The 21,301-nt window shown below is 38.2% G+C and overlaps 1 protein-coding gene across 1 annotated transcript; it reads left to right on the top strand.

The window, feature by feature from the left end:
* The first annotated feature begins 27 nt into the window (after positions 1-27).
* On the top strand, positions 28-21,181 carry LOC120002209 (protein ALWAYS EARLY 3-like). Its single transcript, XM_038850870.1, has 13 exons — positions 28-56; positions 313-461; positions 1,958-2,175; positions 2,290-2,346; positions 2,824-3,141; positions 3,233-3,411; positions 3,516-3,798; positions 17,112-17,339; positions 18,057-18,221; positions 18,961-19,104; positions 19,192-19,410; positions 19,927-20,226; positions 20,910-21,181. The coding sequence occupies exons 1-13, from the start codon at positions 28-30 to the stop codon at positions 21,072-21,074; spliced, it is 2,454 nt and encodes an 817-aa protein (XP_038706798.1). The 3' UTR covers positions 21,075-21,181.
* The last annotated feature ends 120 nt before the right edge of the window (positions 21,182-21,301 follow it).

Here is a 21,301-nt window from a genome sequence, read left to right as displayed (position 1 = left end):
GCTCGAACTAAATTTTGTACTTTTGACATGGAAAACAAAGCACTGAAACTACCACAGTTATAGCTCTTAGGCTTATAACCTTTGTTTTACTAAGATGGAGCTTATCTAGTTTACTAGTTTACTAGAATGAGTTGAGCTCTTAGTGGATAGTTCATGAGCAACTGAGCAGTTTTCTCTGATTACACCCGTAGTTGGATGGCTTTTGGTACACTATACATAGTAATGAACTCAACCGGTTATTATCCCCCAATCTGTTGACTTTCTTTTTTTCTTTTTTTTTTTGATCGTTTTGATCCTTTTTTTTTCAATTAGCAATGAACTCAACCTATTATTATCCCACAGTCTGTCGAAGGTAGCATCTCAATTTTCTTCTCTCTTCTCAGATGAATGCTCTGCATTTGATGCCTTGCAGACTCTGGCGGATTTGTCCTTGATGATGCCAGAAACAAATTTTGATGCTGGTATGACCACTTGTTTCTCTATCTTTCACTTTTTTTGTTCTTTTAAATGTGTTATATACTTATATTAATTAAGTATGAAGTTGAATTTGTTTTTTAAAAGCAAATTTCTTTTTTGTTTTAAGTTGCACTTTGCCATCCCTGCTATATGTGTTTGTTTCTCTATCTTTCACTTTTTTTTGTTCTTTTAAATGTGTTATATACTTATATTAAGTATAAAGTTGAATTTTTTTTTAAAAGCAAAGTTCTTTTTTATTTTAAGTTGCACTTTGCTATCCCTGCTATTATGTGTTTTGTAATATTAGAGGATACATATTTTTGATGGTTTCAACATTTGTGTTCAATTTGCTACGTCTACATTTTTGTTGGCTGACCATGTTATCTAGGACCTAGTATTTTATTCTGTATCACATATGGCCTAATGGTATAGTTGCATGGTGCAATCTAGAGGTCACAGTTCAATTTCTAGAAACAGTCTCTTACATATTATATGGGGGTAAGGTCTGCGTACATCTTGCATGCCCCCAACCCCGCTCATTGCGGAAGCCTTAGTCACGGGAGTTGTTTATCTATCACTATGCATGAGAAGGCTCTATAAGTTAGTTCCCATGTTGTATCATGAACTTCACTAGCTTATAGTTGATAGTAATGAAGTCATTAGCAATCACCTTAGTGTTGATACTAAGGCAGTGATGATGTGGGAATCATTAACATACTAAAAGAATATGTCATGAATGGTGTAATTGATAATTAAACTGCCTTTTGTTTTCTGCTTTATCATTGTAACCTTATAGTTTAGAGGTAGCCTAAATCTAGTAGATTTGTGGTTACACATTTACGTTAGAGACATTATGGTGATATTTAGCTTTGTTTTTCTTCGTTTGTTCTTTCTTTTATAGTTAGTGGACCCTTGGTGGATATGATTGTGATTTCTTATGCAATAAATGTTAGACTGCACTTGCTCTAGAATATGTTGTTTGTTAACAACAAATGTAAAACCACATGAAGACCAAAGAATCGGTAGTTTTGAACATACTTGCCTTCACCTTTTATGCAACTCCATATAATCTGTAATCATGCACTCTGCAATTTGTATCCTACAATGTCTTTGTCATTTCAAAGCAAAGTGTTTATCAACTTTGTCATTACTTATTAGTATGATCATCAGCTTGAGCTGGAAAGTGGAAAGCATGGACTTGCTCTTGGTGCTCCCTACTCACATTATTTCTCTATTGGCTTTGCTGAATGGTTGCATGCTTAAACCGAACAGAAGAGCCCTCATTGGTTTTGACTTTGAGATATGTGAATGCCATGATTTGTCGCAGAAATAAATTCTTTTTGAATCCTTGTCATTTGCAAACTTCAATTCTTATCGACACCAAGAATTTTCTTTGTGTGCTCTCTTTACATCATCAGTGGCCTTGTGATGCTTTATCCTACATTGCCTTGGATGTCATTAGCCGAATTTAGTTCTAATATTTTGTTATATATGTGTTTAGAGTCATCTTTGCGGCTCAAGGAAGAGAATATTGGGATTGTTGAGAAGTATAAGCATAAAGAAAATCACTCAGCACCTGCAGTGAAGGCCATTGCCTTTAAATCTCCAAAACTTAGAAAAAGCTTTGCTCATGACACTGGTACCCCTCCAGAAGTGAAGGAAACTCATCAGATAAATGCTGTAGTAGGAAAAAGGAGACAGAGGTCCTCACCACATAAAGTAAGGATAAGTGTTAGTCCAAATGCTCTCAATTTGCTGTGTTTCCTACCTGATTTTTTCCCACGGCTCAGAAAGTTGATGACAAAGTGCATTCCAATTTCCAACTGCTTGCAGATCAAAAAAAGTGAAGATTATACTGAATCTCGTCTGAGTGAATCTCAGGAGGTTGAGGTTTGTTATTCTTTTCCTTCAAAATTTTAACATGTGCCATTATAAAAATAGTGCTCGTGTGGAAGAAATTTCATTTAGATCATAAAACTGAATAAATAACTTATTTCAGAATATGAAACTGAATGTTAAGTATTTGGCTTTTACCATTTAGAGTATTATATGGATATTGCACGACCTTTTGACTCTAAAGTTTTGTGTTTAATGAGGTCCATGAGGGGACACATTCACTTTTTCTTTTAGTGATGATATTAGAGTAATATATGAGTCCATATCTCATTAATATCTCTCATCAGTTTTTAAACATTTCCTTCTAGAGAGTTCTGAATTAAGGGTCAATAATTTTTTCACTCGTACCTTGGTCATTGATATGTCCTCTAAATTGTTCTTGGTATTGTCAATATGCTTCCACAGTTCCACTACACTACTGTCCTTTGGTAGAATGGCTTATTTTTTACTCTTTTTTTTTCTCGGTTATAGACCATGGACAAAGTTAAGAAGAATATGAGTAAACACTCTCATGGTGCTACTCATTCAAGGCAAGGGAGAGTGGGGAAATCTCTGGAGCTTATTTCTCTCGGTGCTCATCATGGTAAGGAACAGAATAATACACCTCCATCAACCAAAGAGTTCCCATCTTCAAATCAGGTCTATTTGCCTACCAAAGTGAGGAGCAGGCGTAAGATTGATGCATCAAAGCCACTGATTGAGAAAGAAACGAAGCCATCAGAGAACATCGTATACTGCCAATCATTCATAAACATCCCTTCATCCCATGACAGAGCTGTCAATCTTAAGGTAAAAAGGTTATTTTCACATTTTTCAAAGATAAAGTTGAGTTTCTTTAATCTTTTTATTGCTATTATTTATGCATAATTTACAATTACAGAAGATGCTTTCCAATTGTCTTTCTCGGTATAAAGTTCGGAGGTGGTGTGTATTTGAGTGGTTCTATAGTGCAATTGATTACCCATGGTTTGCTAAAAGAGAGTTTGTGGAATACCTGGATCACGTTGGATTAGGGCATGTCCCAAGATTAACCCGTGTTGAATGGGGTGTCATAAGGAGGTATGCTGTTAAACTTCTTCCACATGCAGATTGTGGTTATTTATGCTTGGTTCTGATGAAGCATTGGCTAGAATTGGCTTCATAAGACATTGTAATTGATGCAGCTCCTTAGGCAAACCACGGAGATTTTCTAAGCAGTTTTTGAAAGAAGAAAAAGAGAAGCTTAATCAGTACCAAGAGTCTGTCAGAAAACATTATGCTGAACTTCGAGAAGGCATTAGAGATGGTCTTCCAACTGATTTAGCTCGACCTCTATCAGTTGGACAACGTGTCGTTGCCATCCATCCGAGCACAGGAGAGGTTCACGATGGAAGTGTATTAAGTATTGATCATAGCAGGTGCTGTGTTCAGTTTGACCAACCTGAACTGGGTGTTGAATATGTCATGGTAATTTTTCCCTTGTTTATCACACATTTAGATTACTTCTGGCGTCATTCTTCTGATTTACGAGAAATTTGATTTTTTACAAATCCGAAAATTTTCCTTCTTTACTGCGCAGAGAAATGGTAGTCATGAAGTTTGTTCTGTATTTGTGGTGTGCTGATGAGGAATTTTCCAAATATTTTTCAAATACCTAGTATATTTCTTTATTCTGGTCAATTTCTTTCCTTCATTCAATATGGTTATGTACGTGAATTGCTTTGCTTTTTTACCTCAGGTATCCTCTCCTCTTTCCTTTAGTTACCCTTGTGGTATTGAAAGTTGTATGTTTCATCTAACAAAACTTCTATGACAATTGTACCTTTGGTAGATTTTCTTATTAAGAAGTTTATGGGTGTCGCAATTTATATTTTTAACAATATTAGTTCTGTTACAAAGGTAAAATTGTATATGTTGTGTAACAAATGAGTAATACATGAGTATATTGATAAATGTTCAAATATACACTTTAAATGATAAATTATCATGAACATTTGTCATATAATTTGGGCGTAAAGTGATTATTACACAATTAAAAGTACAAATGTCATTTTTTTAATCACTTTATATTTATTTCTATATTTTTAGGCCCAAAAACATATAACTCATATTTCAGGTCAGGCTTTATTCCATAAACAATCTTAGTTTTGTTTGACTTTGTATTCTGTTATATATATAAGTCGTAAAGTGTATAGTAACATTACTATTCATGAATAGTAATACATAAAAGTCGCAGAATGTATAGTAATATTTACTATTCATGAACAGTAATATATGTAAAGTCGCATGATGAATAGTAATTATATTATTTCTTCGTCGTTTTTTTCCTTCTATAAATAGAGACGGAAAACATTGAAGAAAGACATCACAAAAACCAGAGAAGAAATCAGAGAGGAAAGAGGAGAAGAAATCAAGGAGGAAGAGGAGAAAGAAATCAAGGAGTGAGTTCTTGAGTTTTATTTTCTCTTTTACAGCAATTTGCTCACATATTCTTTCTAGAATTTTGTGAGATCAATTGTTGGTTGTGTAAACCTAGTATGAGGAACTAATCCTCTTACTAGGGTGATGATGGATCCACTCTATTGTATCTAAATAAATTTAGTTTGATTAATTGTTAATTTATTTATGCTATGTCAAGTGTTAATTAGCTATTCTTTATTGATAATTAAATCTTGATGCTTAGCTACCATCTAGGTTCGATTACCATGATGCAAATTGAGACAAATGCCCATGTCCAATTTGAGACCAGCTTCTTGCAGTTAACACCAGAGTTACCTAGACATAAATGCCATATGCTAGGATCTTTGTGATCGCTACATAAGTTACCATAAATCCTAATGCATTCTTGATTGTCCTAGCCAATCCAAATGCCCATGGATGGTTGCAATTGAGAATAGACGTGGTAAGTCAGATGCCCATGACTATTACATAATTTAGGGGACTTGATCTTTGACATGCATGAATGAAATGATAATTGTCGGCTAAATAATTTAAATACAATAGAGTTGGTGAAATCGGATCCCTAGTGTTTGTTTATTTGTGTTAATCCTTATTTATTTTGTTTCCATTGATAATTACAAGAGTTGGAATTGCAGATATTTAATATTCAGTCCTTGTGGGTACGACACTCGTATTTGCCACTTCTATACTACAATTGATTCGTGCACTTGCGAGTATAATTTGGGTTTATAATCGCTATACTTTTAGCGGGTACTAAACCTCACATCAAGTTTTTTAACATAAATACGTGGCTTTAATTTAATCTTAACACAAATATTGCAATATCACAAGAATCATCAGACTCAATGAATAATTAATATCAAGGGATTTTATTTATTGACTTTTCATTTTTTTTTTTATATATATATAATATTATGTGACTTGTGCAATGCTCAGTCTCATTAAGCTTTCTAAATGACCCTTGTAACAAGCGTTCAACCAATGACTCCCAATCCAGTTGGCTCAGGGCATTAGGTGTAAAGACACCCCAACGGGTTTAATAACTCGAGTCAAAAAGGCTACAAAACTTCGCTTGTCACATGGGTTGATGTCTTGATTTTTCTACCTTTTTACGCGAACACTCACTGCTTACTGAGGCAAGAGGCCCGGTTACTCAGCAGAAAAACTTACAAACACTCCCATTTATTCATAATGTACTCTTTTTTTTTTTTTCTTTTTAATATAAATATGAATATATACATGTATCCCAAGATATTAATATTCAAAGAATTCTAATTCAACTCAAGAAAATCACAGTATTCATAATTAATCTTAAATATCATACCTCACAAATATGTAATTCTGTGCAATTGATCCAATTATTAAATAGAATAGGTGAGACAAAACTAAAGTCAGAAAAAAAAAATCCACAAGTGATTATGGGTATTCAACTCAAATTGTTATCCACACTTCAGAGATATTCAGACCAATTTAGAAATATGATAAGAACATGACTTCCAAATCACAATTATTTATTTATTTTTTTTAGCAATCATTAAACAGAATAGATATTTAACAAACAAACGGTTCTAAGACTCAATATTCCCAAAGCACCGTAAACAAACGGAATTTGTCTCAACACCAGGATCCTTGAGACTGGATGCTAGGTTACTATCAACCTAACTAAAGAGATGTACCCCGTAGCAAGGGCAAAAGGCTAACAAGGCCTTACAATAGGTTGTCATTCTCTAAGAGTTTCTGGTCGGCTCAATAAAACCCAAGCCAAGGTCAACAGTCCTTTGTATCTCCACTTTGGGGCTTTACAATTATGGACATTTCGTCCAGTCCATGCTTAGGACTCCCAAATACCTTATCGGTGGTTGTTTCCTGGACAAACTACTAATTACTTAGCTGGTTGAGTTGGCATCCCTCTAAGAGATCAACTACAAGTGTTTCAAGCTTGCACCTAAGGTAGCACAGCACTTGCCTCCTCTAGCTACCATTTTTTTTTTTTTTAAATATCAAACCAATTCCTCCCCCTCTTAAAATCTGGCATTGTCCTCAATGGGAAAAGAAAAATAAAATAGAGAATAAAAATAAAAATAAAAAAAAATAAAAAAAAAAAAAATTTGAAAAGTACATATGCAAAGCTATGGTTCAGAAAAATACAACCTGACACAAAAACAATTCTGTCCGTTGGATGGCTATGTTTTCACTTTCGTATCATATCCATGAGTGCGGCCATCATGTGCTCCAGTCTGTGTTGTCCATCCTCTAGTGTTTGTAGCCCCATCTCTAGCCGGGCTATTGCTGCACTCATGTGATCTGATTGTGGAGACACTGCAACTCCTGATGAGGAATCTCCAGGTGGTGATGTTGAGGGAGCTTCTTTGGTCTGCTTCTGTCTAGCAGAAGTTGTTTTCAAATGGCTGATGCTCTGACGCCATGTCCATTTTTCCAGCATGGTGACCTGATAACCCAAAGATGCTTGAGGCCGAGGAGGTCGAATGCTTTTGAACAAAAGCAACCTTGTGATAAGCCGTGGGAAAAATAACTTCCCCACCTTTTTTTGCTTATTCTCAACAACATATTTGGCTTTGCAGATCATGGCCAGATAGATCTTTCCAATATCAAACCAACACCCTTTATACATATAGTATAAAACAGACAGGAATTTTCCCCGTCGTTCTTGCTCATGGCCTATAGGACAAAGATTTTTCCTAATAGCATCATCCAACAACCACATCTTTGATGGCAAATAGGCGCGGCGTGCAGCGTTATTGTGTTTATTCATCTTTCCACCGCACATATCATCAATCATTTCTTGCTTTGATGCATAGATTGGTTGTCGAGATCCAGTGGGCTCATCATCTGTTGGTGGATACCCTAAGCAGCAACACAGATCTGCTGTTGTGAATTGAACTTTCACACCAGCAATGATAACCTGATAAACCAATTGATCCCTAGTCCGCTCGCTTCGTGGTAACTCGATGAGAGTGTGATAGAAAGAGCGAATGATCTGAGGATACACCAGTAAGTTATTTTCTGGATCTGGATCTACGAGAAACAACAAAGAATGCTCCCTCAAGTAGTTCATCGCCCATCTGTTGATGGCTTCTCGTTGTATCGTTTTGTCAATTTGACACTCCGGAATTATTTCAGCTGTATTGAACAACGCAAGCCTGGACTGCAATTGTGATACGATGGTGCGTGGTCGCCTCGGCATGGCTTCTGATCTCTGTTAAAGAGAAAACACACTCTTGCCAGAAAATGAGTGAGATGAAGATGAAAACTGATCGAGACAATAAAGAAAGAAATTCGTGGTGCTTGTCACATCAGTACTCACTTTACTGTCACGCTTTGCGGCTCATTATCACACTCGAGGATGACTTTTTTTTTTCTCTTTTGTTTTTTTTTTTTTTTTTAAAATCAGATAATATATAAAAAATAAAATAAAATAAAATAAAATAAAGAAAGAAAAAAATAGATGAAAAAGAAATATGGGTTGCCTCCCATAAGCGCTGTATTTATCGTCTGGGCAAGACGGAGTGTTCCCAACACTCAATTACCTGGATCTTGGAGAGTAATGTCTGGGCAAGACAAAGTGTTCTCACCAGCTGCATTGTAATGAAAATTCAACTTTTTTATTACCCAGAATGCTTTATGCTCGAGCTCCATAAGAAGATGGCTACCCTTGCTAAAAATCAAACGATATGGAGACATGCCAATTGGAGTTTTGTATGCAGTGCGATATGCCCAAAGAGCATCATTCAATTTTATACTCCAGTCAGTTCTTTTGATATTCACAGTCTTCTCCAAAATTCGTTTAATTTCACCATGAGGAATATCAACTGGGCAGATTGTCGAGTCAACCATTAGAGAATGATGGTGGAAAGGCCAAAATGAAATTTTTTTTTTTTTTTTTAATTTTAAAATTTTTTTTAATTTTTAATTTTTATTTTTTATGCAAGGTGAACTTGTAGTTTTTTTTTTTTTCAACAAAATTAAAAGAGTTAATATACACAAAATAAAAAAAATTAATATAAAAGACAGTAAAATGGGGCATAAAGGCCAACCATAAGTATTAACAGAAATAAAAAATTATAGTAGGCGGCTTAGCCGACCATATAAGTATATATGTACAGGTGGGGCAGTGTAAAGCCAACCACAAATATAAATAATACTGTATAAATAAATAAATAAATAAATGAATAAATGTTAGTAAGTTAGTAAATGTTTGTGACAGTTATTATAAACAGATATAGGCGGTAGCAGTAGAACCAGCCAATAATATATAGTTAGATGGGGCGGTAAAGCCATCCACAAAAAAATAAAAATAAATAAATAAATAAAATGAAATGAAAAATGAAAAACCTTCCATTAAGGAGGTGTAGTATACTAATATTAATATATACATATATACATATATACAAGAGTTAGATAACAATATATTAAATCAGTCCCCGGCAACGGCGCCAAAAACTTGATGTGAGGTTTAGTACCCGCTAAAAGTATAGCGATTATAAACCCAAATTATACTCGCAAGTGCACGAATCAATTGTAGTATAGAAGTGGCAAATACGAGTGTCGTACCCACAAGGACTGAATATTAAATATCTGCAATTCCAACTCTTGTAATTATCAATGGAAACAAAATAAATAAGGATTAACACAAATAAACAAACACTAGGGATCCGATTTCACCAACTCTATTGTATTTAAATTATTTAGCCGACAATTATCATTTCATTCATGCATGTCAAAGATCAAGTCCCCTAATTTATGTAATAGTCATGGGCATCTGACTTACCACGTCTATTCTCAATTGCAACCATCCATGGGCATTTGGATTGGCTAGGACAATCAAGAATGCATTAGGATTTATGGTAACTTATGTAGCGATCACAAAGATCCTAGCATATGGCATTTATGTCTAGGTAACTCTGGTGTTAACTGCAAGAAGCTGGTCTCAAATTGGATATGGGCATTTGTCTCAATTTGCATCATGGTAATCGAACCTAGATGGTAGCTAAGCATCAAGATTTAATTATCAATAAAGAATAGCTAATTAACACTTGACATAGCATAAATAAATTAACAATTAATCAAACTAAATTTATTTAGATACAATAGAGTGGATCCATCATCACCCTAGTAAGAGGATTAGTTCCTCATACTAGGTTTACACAACCAACAATTGATCTCACAAAATTCTAGAAAGAATATGTGAGCAAATTGCTGTAAAAGAGAAAATAAAACTCAAGAACTCACTCCTTGATTTCTTTCTCCTCTTCCTCCTTGATTTCTTCTCCTCTTTCCTCTCTGATTTCTTCTCTGGTTTTTGTGATGTCTTTCTTCAATGTTTTCCGTCTCTATTTATAGAAGGAAAAAAACGACGAAGAAATAATATAATTACTATTCATCATGCGACTTTACATATATTACTGTTCATGAATAGTAAATATTACTATACATTCTGCGACTTTTATGTATTACTATTCATGAATAGTAATGTTACTATGCACTTTACGACTTATATATATAACAGAATACAAAGTCAAACAAAACTAAGATTGTTTATGGAATAAAGCCTGACCTGAAATATGAGTTATATGTTTTTGGGCCTAAAAATATAGAAATAAATATAAAGTGATTAAAAAAATGACATTTGTACTTTTAATTGTGTAATAATCACTTTACGCCCAAATTATATGACAAATGTTCATGATAATTTATCATTTAAAGTGTATATTTGAACATTTATCATATATAGACAAGAGAATGAAGAGAAGACCATACTACCCTTCTATACTAAAAATATACATAATACATATCTCTAACACCCCCCTTCAAACTCAAGGTGGGTCAAACATCGAGAGTTTGCCAATGAGAAGCTGATGACGAGAAACAGTGTGAGACTTCGTGAAGAAATCCGCCAATTGTGCAACAGAATAAGTGAAAGGCAAGGAGAGAACATCCGATAGAAACTGCTCACGAACAAAGTGACAATCAATCTCAATGTGTTTCGTCCTCTCGTGAAAAACAGGATTGCTGGCAATATGGATAGCACTCCTGTTGTCACAATGCATCGGTGTGGGTCCAGAAATATGGACACCCAAGTGACTAAGGAGACGACGTAGATGAACAATCTCCTTAGCCGTAGTGGCCATGGCACGATATTCCGCCTCTGTGCTAGAAAGAGAGACTACATTCTGTTTCTTGCTGCGCCAAGAGATGAGAGAGTCACCAAGAAACACACAGTAGCCTGTAATAGAGCGACGAGAAGTAGGATCACCTGCCCAATCAGCATCTGAGTATGCCTGAAGAGTGAGAGGCGAGGATGATGATAGGATGATGATAAGTACAAGGACCTAGTCATAGTCCCACTAAGATACCTAAGAATCCGAAGGAGAGCACCATAGTGAACTGAGCTGGGAGCAGACATAAACTGACTCACAATACTCACAGCATGAGCAATATCCAGACGAGTGATGCATAGGTACACAAGCTGACCAACAATCTGCCTGTAGCGAGTCGGATCAGGAAGAGGCTGACCATCAGTCGGACGGAGCTTCACATTAAGCTCAAGAGGAATGTCAACACTGCGAGTATCTGAGAGAGCAGCCCGACTGAGGATGTCAGAGAGATACTTCTGTTGGGACAGCAGAATGCCATGATCAGAACGAGTAATCTCAATACCAAGAAAATACCTGAGAGAACCAAGATCTTTCATCCGAAACTGAGATTGAAGGTGTCGCTGAAGATACTGAATGGCAGCGGTATCAGCACCTGTAATGATCATATCATCCACATACAACAGCAGAATCGCCCGCCCCTGAGGGGATGACCGAACAAATAGAGAGTGATCCTGAGAACTCTCAGTAAATCCAGCCTGAGTCACCACCTGACGAAAACGCTCAAACCAAGCCCGAGGGGCTTGTTTGAGACCATAGATAGCCCGACGAAGGCGACAAACATGTTGAGGAGGAGTCCGAAGTCCAGGAGGGGGTTGCATGTAAACAATTTCTGAAAGATCACCATTGAGAAAGACATTCTTCACATCCATCTGAAGAAGAGGCCATTGACTAACTGCCGCAACTGCCAATAAAGTGCGAACTGTAGTCATCTGAGCAACTGGAGCAAAGGTCTCATCATAATCAATACCATGCACCTGAGAAAAACCTCTAGCTACAAGACGCGCCTTATAGCGCTCAATGGACCCATCAGGTCGACGTTTGACCCGGTAAATCCATTTGCAGCCAATAGGCCTAACACCAACAGGAAGAGGAACCACATCCCAAGTCCGAGTCTCCCTAAAAGCCTCAAACTCCTCAACCATAGCCTGCTGCCACTGAACGGACTGAGATGCCTCACTGTATGTACTAGGCTCAGACTCCGAATGAAGAGCAGTAAGAAAAGCAGTAAACTGTGGAGCATAAGTGGAAACAGAATTATAACCATACCTCTCCACAGGACGTCGCTCGCGCTGAGGATAGCGAGGTGCAGGAGGATCCGTACTAGCAGAGGATGGACAAGTGATCGAGGAGGATGTGGTAGTATCAAAACTAGAAGATGGGACATAGTCAAGATCACGGGTGTAGTGAAGAGGATAATGAGTAATACCAGATGAAGGAGGAGGAGGAACAATATCAGTCGAGGACGATGATGAAGATGGAGATGGAGGATCAGGTACAGGGGGAACGTGATCAGGGCCAACAGAGGACGAGGAAGATGGAGGATTAGGCTCAGTAGGAGTAGAATCCGAGGGAGTGGAAGAGATTGAAATATCTAGAATGGAGGTAGAGGAAATAGGAGGGGAGAGAGTAGAAATTTCAGGAGTGGGTAAAGGCGGAAGCGTAAGAAAGGTAAGATCCTGAGATGTCGAGAAGAAATAAGGAACATCCTCAAGAAAGGAGACATGACGAGAGATACGGACGCGTCGAGTCAAGGGATCGTAGCAACGATAACACTGGTGTTCAGCACTGATACCGAGGAGAATACATTTGACAGAAATAGAAGACAATTTGGAACGCTCAGGAGGAGGTAATAGGACAAAACAAGTGCAGCCAAATGTGCGAAGACGAGAGTAGTCAGGTGGGGAGCTGAAGAGCCGCTCATGAGGAGAGATACGACCAGGGAGAACTGAAGAGGGAGTAATGTTGATAAGATTGACTGAAGTGAGAAAGCCTCAGCCCAGTAAGAACGAGGCACAGAAGCCGAAAGTAGAAGTGCCCGAGTAGTCTCGAGAATGTGTCGATGCTTCCTTTCAGCAACACCATTCTGCTCATGTGTGTGAGGACATGAGTGTTGAAAAATGGTACCGTGAGAGGAGAGCAACGAGCGCATACTAGAAGACAAGTACTCAAGAGCACAATCAGAGCGAAGCGTCTTGATGCGACGACCGAACTGAGTGAAAATCATAGTGGTAAAGTGCTCATACAAAGAGAGAATCTCAGAGCGATGTTGTAAGAGATAGACCCAAGTATAGCGAGTAAAGTCATCAATAAAGGAAACATAATAACGATAACCACAAATAGAAGGGAGAGGTGCAGGGCCCCAAATATCTGAATGTAATAGATCAAAAACACTAGAAGTTTGGGATACACTGGGGGAAAAAGGGAGTGCTGTAGCTTTAGCAAGCTTACAACCAAGACAAGGACTCAAAGCAGAAAAAGGACCACGACCGAGAGCTCCAGACAGGGAGAGACTCTTCAGTCGCGATTCAGAAATATGACCTAATCGTCTGTGCCAGATATCAGGAGTAGGAGAGGCAAGACCACAAAAACTAGGACGCGAGGAGGGAATGTGGAGGGACTGGAGATGATAGAGGCCACCCACTCTACGACCACTGCCAATCACCCGGTTGGTAGACGGATCCTGCACACGACAAGAAGAGGGTGTGAATAAAACATCATAGCCAAAATCACATATACCACCAACAGAAATAAGGTTCATGCTCAATTGAGGAGCATGAAGAACAGAGGGTAGAGAGAGATGGCCTGAGGGCTCTGAGGTAGTAGTAATAGAGCCAGCCTGAGAAACTCTGAATGGAGAACCATCAGCAGTGTAAATAGAGGGAATAGGAGGTGCGGGACTACAATCAGTCAACAGTGAGGCATCAGAGGTCATATGATGAGAGGCCCCAGAGTCAAAAATCCAAGTACTAGACATACCAGTGGCTGAGAAAGCAGAGGGTGCAGGAGTGCTACCAGTGCTAGAAGAAGTAGTCATCTGCTCAAGACGCTACTGATACTGCTGGAACTGCTGGAATTACTGAAATTGTTGAATATCAATCTGAGGCAAAGCAAGAGCAGGAGCAGGAGCAGGAAAAGGAAGTGCATGAGTAACAGCCGCAACAGTGGAAGTGGAGGCACGGCGGCCGCGGCCACGAGGTCCAACAGGACGCTCGGGGTGGAGCTTCCAACAGTCATCTATAGTATGACCTGGCCGCATGCAATGAGGGCAAGTAGGACGACCAGATGGAGGTGACAGAGCTGTGGAAACACCAGAGGGAGCTGCAGCAAGAACACCGGAGAAACTAGAGGGTGCAGGAGTAGACTAGACCCCACCTAGTAGGCGAAGACGAGTCTCCTCGGCGACTAACTCAGCAACTGCAGTCTCGAGGCTGGGAGGGGGGTCGCGATGTATAAGCTGACCAACCAGAGGACCAAACTCGGGGCGGAGAGCCATCAAAAACTCGTACATGTGACGCATATCCCAAAAAACCACATCAGCAGCAATATGACTGCCAGCAGAGAGAAAAACCTCCAACTCACGCCAAAAACCACGCATGTGGTGATAGAACTGCTGAATAGACCGATCATCCTGACGAGCAGTAGCAGCCTGAGTGAGAAGTGAATACTGACGAGCCCCACTGCGCTCAACAAAACGAGCGGTAAGAGATCTCCAAACAACATGGGCAGCTTGAGTAACTAGATCAGGACGGAGAGCCGGGTCGAGAGACTCAATCAGATAACTGGAGACCCGGTTAGTTCGAAGAGTCCAAGCAGCTAAAACATCATCAGAACCATCAGCAGGTGGACCATCTGTGAGATAAGATAAGAGCCCTCGGCCAAACAAGGCATTACGAACCGTGGCACTCCAAGTAGGCCAGTCACCGGCTGAAGTGAGCCGAAAATCAGTCGAAGTGGGAAGAAAATCCCTAGGAAGGTCAAGGGTGGTCAAACCAACGGTCGTCGATGATGATGAGAGTGCCGTAGTTACAGCCGAGGTCGACAAAGACCGAGTGGCAGAGGAACCAGTCCCCGTCAAAGGTGGAAAATCAGCACCAAGAGTTGCCATCAATACAAACTACAATTTCAAAAAAAAAGCTGTAGGGACTAAACTGTAAGTTCAGAAAGCGGGAGAGACCAAAATGCAATTTCAGAAATTTGGAGGGACCAAATTGAAATTTCAGAAATATAGAGGGACCAAACTGCAATGTCAGAAAGCTGGAGGGACCAAACTGCAATTTCAGAAATATGGAGGGCCAAACTGCAATATCAGAAAGCTGGAAGGACCAAACTGCAATTTCAGAAATATGGAGGGCCAAACTTCAATGTCAGAAGGTCAAAAACAGATCTGGCTGGGTTGCGCGTTGAGTTGCAGAAGAAAACAGATCTGGCTGGGTTGCGCGTTGAGTTGCAGAAGTTGTACTTGCTTTCCCAAAATAAGAAGGACCTTTCGCCTGGGACACACACGGCAGTTGTGCAGGAGAGAGATCGCCGGAGAAGCAGTGGAGCAGAGTGAGCAGGAAAGAGAGAGCTCGCCGGAGAAGCAGTTGGCAGGAGAGAGAGAGCTTGCCGGAGAAGCAGTGAGCAGGAGAGATAGAGCTCGCCGGAGAGGGGGAGTGTCGGAAGGAAAGAGGCGGCACGAAAAAAAATTTGAGAGGAAATAAACCTAGCTCGATACCATGTTACAAAGGTAAAATTGTATATGTTGTGTAACAAATGAGTAATACATGAGTATATAGACAAGAGAATGAAGAGAAGACCATACTACCCTTCTATACTAAAAATATACATAAGAGCATCCACAGTAGTAGTAATATAATACAGCACTTCAAAATCATTTTCTTTCTTCTCCTCTCTCCTATGTGACACAATTTAATTGGATGAGTGGGTCCCATAATAAACACTATTCATCAACACTCCATAAATTCCAACACTCTATATTCATTTTCTCTATTTTCTCTCTCTTCCTTTTCATCATCTCTTTATTTCTTTCATCTTCTCTCTCTTTCTTTTCATCACCTCTCTCTTCCTTTTAATCTTCTCTTTCTTCATTTTCATCACTTCTCTCTTCATTTTCATCATCTCTCTCTTCACTATTCATTAACTATATATATACTCCAACTCTCAAGTATCCTTTTTTCACAACTAAATTTTCAAGTGTCATTTTTCACCCATTGTGTGCATGTAGCGTTATATTTATCAAAAAAGTAACATTTCAAGTACTTGAAATACACACCATTATACCCATTGTGATGATATAGCACTATATTTATCCAAAAAGTATTGTTAACAATGTTAAATAGAGCACCATTGTGGATGCTCTAATACATATCTCTAACAAGTTCCATTAACATTGGAGCTAATCATCTGTTATGTTTAATTTTTATTTCTGCATTCGTATTGGGAGTTTATTGTTGTAGCAAATTGTTGACCCTTTGCTAGCAGCTAGCCATCAATTACTAGACTGCTATCCTGTGAGATGTCCACAACTATGTATGAGGGGGTGTAAACTGTAAACCTTGAATGTAATGGATTCATGGGCTTTAGTGAGTGCTATTTCTTAAAAATGGAAATGAATAAAGTTGTTAACACTTCTTTCCATTAGCTTACCTATCCATTTTTAGTTGATGAATTTTTCGGATGAAAACGTAGCTAAGGATGCATATGCTTGTTACCTGTTATGGCATTGACACCAAATTCATCCATTTTTTTGTTGAACTCTTGTCTTTGTCCTTACTCCATGAATCAAAAAAAAAATTCAGCTTGAACAATTTCTAATTGTGTTATAGGTATTTTGAAATGACCTCACATCTGATGATAGAATGGATAATAAGATGAAAGAGCGTAAAAAGTTCGGCTAATTTTTTTTTTCTTATATGTTTTCCGTTGTTTGGGGAAAAGTAAAAGTCACTGGCTATATTGATGGAAGGATTCAGACAAAAGTAGATGTCGGTCATGTATGTTCTAGATGCTTACAGTTGTTTAGCTTTGGAAGCCTATGATACTTTCACTTGTTAACTGTCAGATTCTCATTTAATTTATTCGTTCTTTTTCTCTTTAGTCCTGTTCAGTTCTTTCCATTGAATATCACTTCTATTTCTGCTGCAGGATATTAATTGCATGCCTTCAAATCCATTGGAAAATATGCCCGCCGGCTTGATAATGCTCAATTGTACCGAGACCTTAAATGAGCTCAAAATGACAGGGCAATCCATTGAAAGGAAGATGGATGGGTACTTAAAAATTACCTCATATGAGAATCTAGAGAACTTCGATGCTTCTTCTCAGCTCTCTCCGTCAACTTTTGACATCAGCAGATTTATACACCAGGCAAAGGTCAGTAGACTTGAGATTTATATTCTGTTGTAAACTTATTGGACGTTGCAAATGTTTCAAGTTGTAAGCGTATTGGAGGTGTCAAATGTAACTTGAGTCGTGAAATATAAAGTGTTCCACCGGATAGAATCTCGTAAGCTAAAGGGACGAATCATGAAATATTTACTTGATTTGCATGTTATATCATTTGAATAATTGTGGCAAAGGATTAGAATGGTGATTCCCATATTTTATTAATTACTTCTCTTGCTTCAGTATATTTTACCATCTCTACTCGGGTTGGGAAAGTGGCCATTTCCTGCTCTCTTAAGTGGTCAAAACACTTTTGTACTCAACTTCCTTGTGCATGCTTATGGTCTCATCAGTGAGCTCACATTGGGTCACAAAATCTCGATTTTTCGCTTCCTGACAACTTGAAAATTTTCTCATTTTTATAAAGGCGGATTATCATTAAAGTTTCCTGCTTTTCATCCCTTGCTTTTTAAAGAATTTTCTTGCAAATGTTTTGCCAATATTGTCGAATTGTCATTCCAAATATTATGTAATTCTTTGAAAAAATTTGTGTGTCCATGAGATGCTCTACACCATCCATTGATTCCATTCCATTATGGGCACCCCATTTATTATTTTCTTCCTTTTCATCACCTGAAAATATCTGCTGATGTGATTTATGAGATTCACGGAAGCTATTACTTAATCACAAACTGTCTTGTCCAGGGTGCTTTGTTAGCTTCTAATTCACATGACAAAGTTGGGCTTGGCAAGATTGTTATTATGCAACAAGGGGCAAACTCTCAGCCTTCTACCCTCTCACAGAACCAACAAGCAAAGGAAGCTGATATCCAAGCTATTTCTGAGTTATCAGGGGCACTTGATAAGAAGGTCATATTGCTGGCTTCTAATTGTTAGTAAACTTAAATATCTCGGTTCAGAAAATTAAATTACTTGAGCATAATTGTTGGTCGCATTGTTTATGATTTGGTACATCTTTTTTCTTATTGTTATCCTTACTCCGTAATTTTTCATGGAGTCGCTAGACTCGCTACAGAAGTTAGCTATCTTGGGGATGCTCGATCATGAATCTTTCTGGGTGTTTAGAAATCAGTATATTGTGCTGTATAATTTTACCCAACTGTGTGTCATTCAAGTAACCAAGAAATATGAGGAAAACTTTATTCCTTGAAATCTGTTGAGGGGAAGATGTATCATGTTTGTTCTGCATTGTGTTATAATAATATCCCTTTAGTAGTCTTAACTCTTAAGTCTTGAATCTTAATAAAATCATTTGAAAACTTCATTGCTGAGTAGGTGACTAACTAGTTTCACAAACAAACACTTTGCCTAGAATATTTCTAAAACTGTTGGACAATTCATGTTGGGTGATTTGACTGATAAGACCTTGCAATCAATTTGACCAGTTCAAGGTGTACTTAATTAGAACTTAGTTTTGTTTGTCTACCTTGGGCTTTGTTTATTTAGTAATGTTGATAAAACTCGTCAATTTTGTTTCATGCGACAAATGTCTTATGTTTCTATGAGTAGCAGCACATAGAAATTTTTTGTTGTCCAGTTGATATTGGTGGATTGGAAATAAACTGATAGTTCTTGTTTGCATTTGAAGGAGGCCGTGGTATCTGAGCTTAGGCTCATGAATGACGAGGTTTTGGAAAATGAAAAAGATAAAGGCAACTCTCTCAAGGATTCTGAACCATTTAAGAGGCAATATGCTGCAATACTGTTACAGTTGAATGAAGCCAATGAACAGGCATTAATTATTAATGAACTGATTTTGAGTTTTATTTCACTTTGACTTTGCCACAACTGAGTAATAACTTTCCCTTAAACTGTGCAGGTTACTTCTGCTTTGTTTCGCTTGAGACAACGCAACACATATCAAGGGAATCCCCCACTTATGTGTTCGAAGCCTATGGCCTCTGAAGGAGAGCTTGGTGGCAATTTGACCTTAACTGATCGTACCTCATATCTCACTCAAGACTATGGATCTCACGTTGCTGAAATTGTCGAAAGTTCGAGAACAAAAGCCCAGGCGATGGTCGATGCTGCACTTCAGGTATAGAAAGGACATTTATTTCAGTATCTTCCCCCTTTTTATTGAATGTGTCTACATCTTGTGTAGTCTAGAACAAACTGAATGATGAGCTTTCGACTTTTTTCTCCCTTAAGTTCGAATTGTTTTTTAAAGCTTTTTGAAGAGAGCCCTAAGCTTGAACTTTTTGTTTTCTACTTTGATTATGGTCAAACTTTTATCCCTTAAGCGGATGTTGTGTTCTTCATTACAGCTTCAACGAATTCTGAAGGTAGTCACAATTCACATCATCGTGATTTTTTCATATTTTATATTTTGGGTGTTTGAGAGGTTGGGGATTGGAGGGATTTTTGCATTGTAGTCCGAGGGAAACATTTTGTGTTGATTCTAGTCATTTGCTATGTGATAGGCTTTGTTTTGGGGTGCATTTTGGATGAATGGTTCTACACATAATGAGCATGCTAACAGCAGTATTGGTCACTTGGCATTTTATACTTCCCTGATGGCGTAGTTATCTGACTAGTTTTGTGCAACTCTCAGACAGTTTTTTATTTGAGAAAAGAAGGGGTTAGCATTGAGAGAATGGAGGATGCTATTGATTTTTTAAATACTCGGTTTACAGTAGATGATCTTAGCGTACAAGCTATGAGATCTTCTGCCCCTGCAGTTCCACTCAGCGGTAATCATACTTCTCAGGATCAGCTGACTGCTACCACATCAAATCCGGTGGCATCCGTTCATGCACCTGATACTAAGTTGAACAGGTTGTCTGATCAAAATGAAGCACAAATCCCCTCAGAACTTATAGGGAACTGTGTAGCGACTTTGCTAATGATTCAGGTAAAGATTTGTAGCCATATCTTTACTGCGTCTGTTGAAGGTCTTGATCAATTTGGAATCATCAACGCCTTTTATGGGTCCTTGTTTGCATCTAGTGCCCTGTATAAAATTCCTTGATACGGTTATGTTCAATTAGTTAGGTTGGAGGTCATAGCATTCTAAGCTCCTTTTTTAGTGGGAAATGATAAAATGCTGGCCTCAAGCAACCAGAATAAATGAGCTTTTTTGCTGTTTTTAAGGTGAACATATACAACATTGGTAGACAATAAGTCATTGGCATCATTAGAATATTGATGTTCTGGGGTGCCATAATGTACCACATTGGTTTATTGGCTTGTTGATGCATTTAGAGAAGTTCTGACTGAAATGATTAGGGGTGCAACTGCAAAGCATGGGACACTCAATGGATCATAGGTGGTGATCCTTGTCATAATGTGGCAAAATTCAATTAAATTTTGTGGGACCAATTTCATGAATTTCGACTTCTTTTTTTTTAATTTTTTTTTTCTCATTGCTCAAGTCGGTCATTCTTTATCCGGATATCTACCAAATATCTTGTTGAAGTGCTTGTGTTACAAAGGTAATGATATTTTCGTCACAATAAAAGATACGACTGTCCATTGTTGCACTTGAGATATACTATTTTGCAAGCATGATTCTGATTATCTTTACAACAAATGCAGAAATGTACAGAACGACAGTTTCCGCCAGCTGACGTTGCCCGAGTGCTAGATTCCGCTGTTACAAGTTTGCGACCATCTTGTTCGCAGAATCTTCCGATTTACACAGAGATACAGAAGTGCATGGGGATTATCAGGAATCAAATATTGGCTCTCATACCGGCGTAGGTTGTTCAACACTCTCTTACATTACGTTGTAAAATATGAATTGCACCAATGGAATTCTGTTCACCTCAGTTTTTCAGTTTTTGAATTTGATAATTGTTGATCTCTTACTCTATTCTCTCCCCCCCCCCCCCCCCGCCCTCCTCCACCACACGCACTCCTCTCAAGGAAATCCACAGTTTTTTTTCTTTTTCTTTTTTGACTGGAGTAGGTCCTTCTATGTTTGTGAT

This window comes from Tripterygium wilfordii, chromosome 1 (genome assembly GCF_013401445.1).
Source record: "Tripterygium wilfordii isolate XIE 37 chromosome 1, ASM1340144v1, whole genome shotgun sequence".
Lineage (NCBI taxonomy): Eukaryota > Viridiplantae > Streptophyta > Magnoliopsida > Celastrales > Celastraceae > Tripterygium > Tripterygium wilfordii.
Note: the sequence above shows the minus strand (reverse complement) of the source record. Positions and strands in the feature narration are given on the sequence as shown.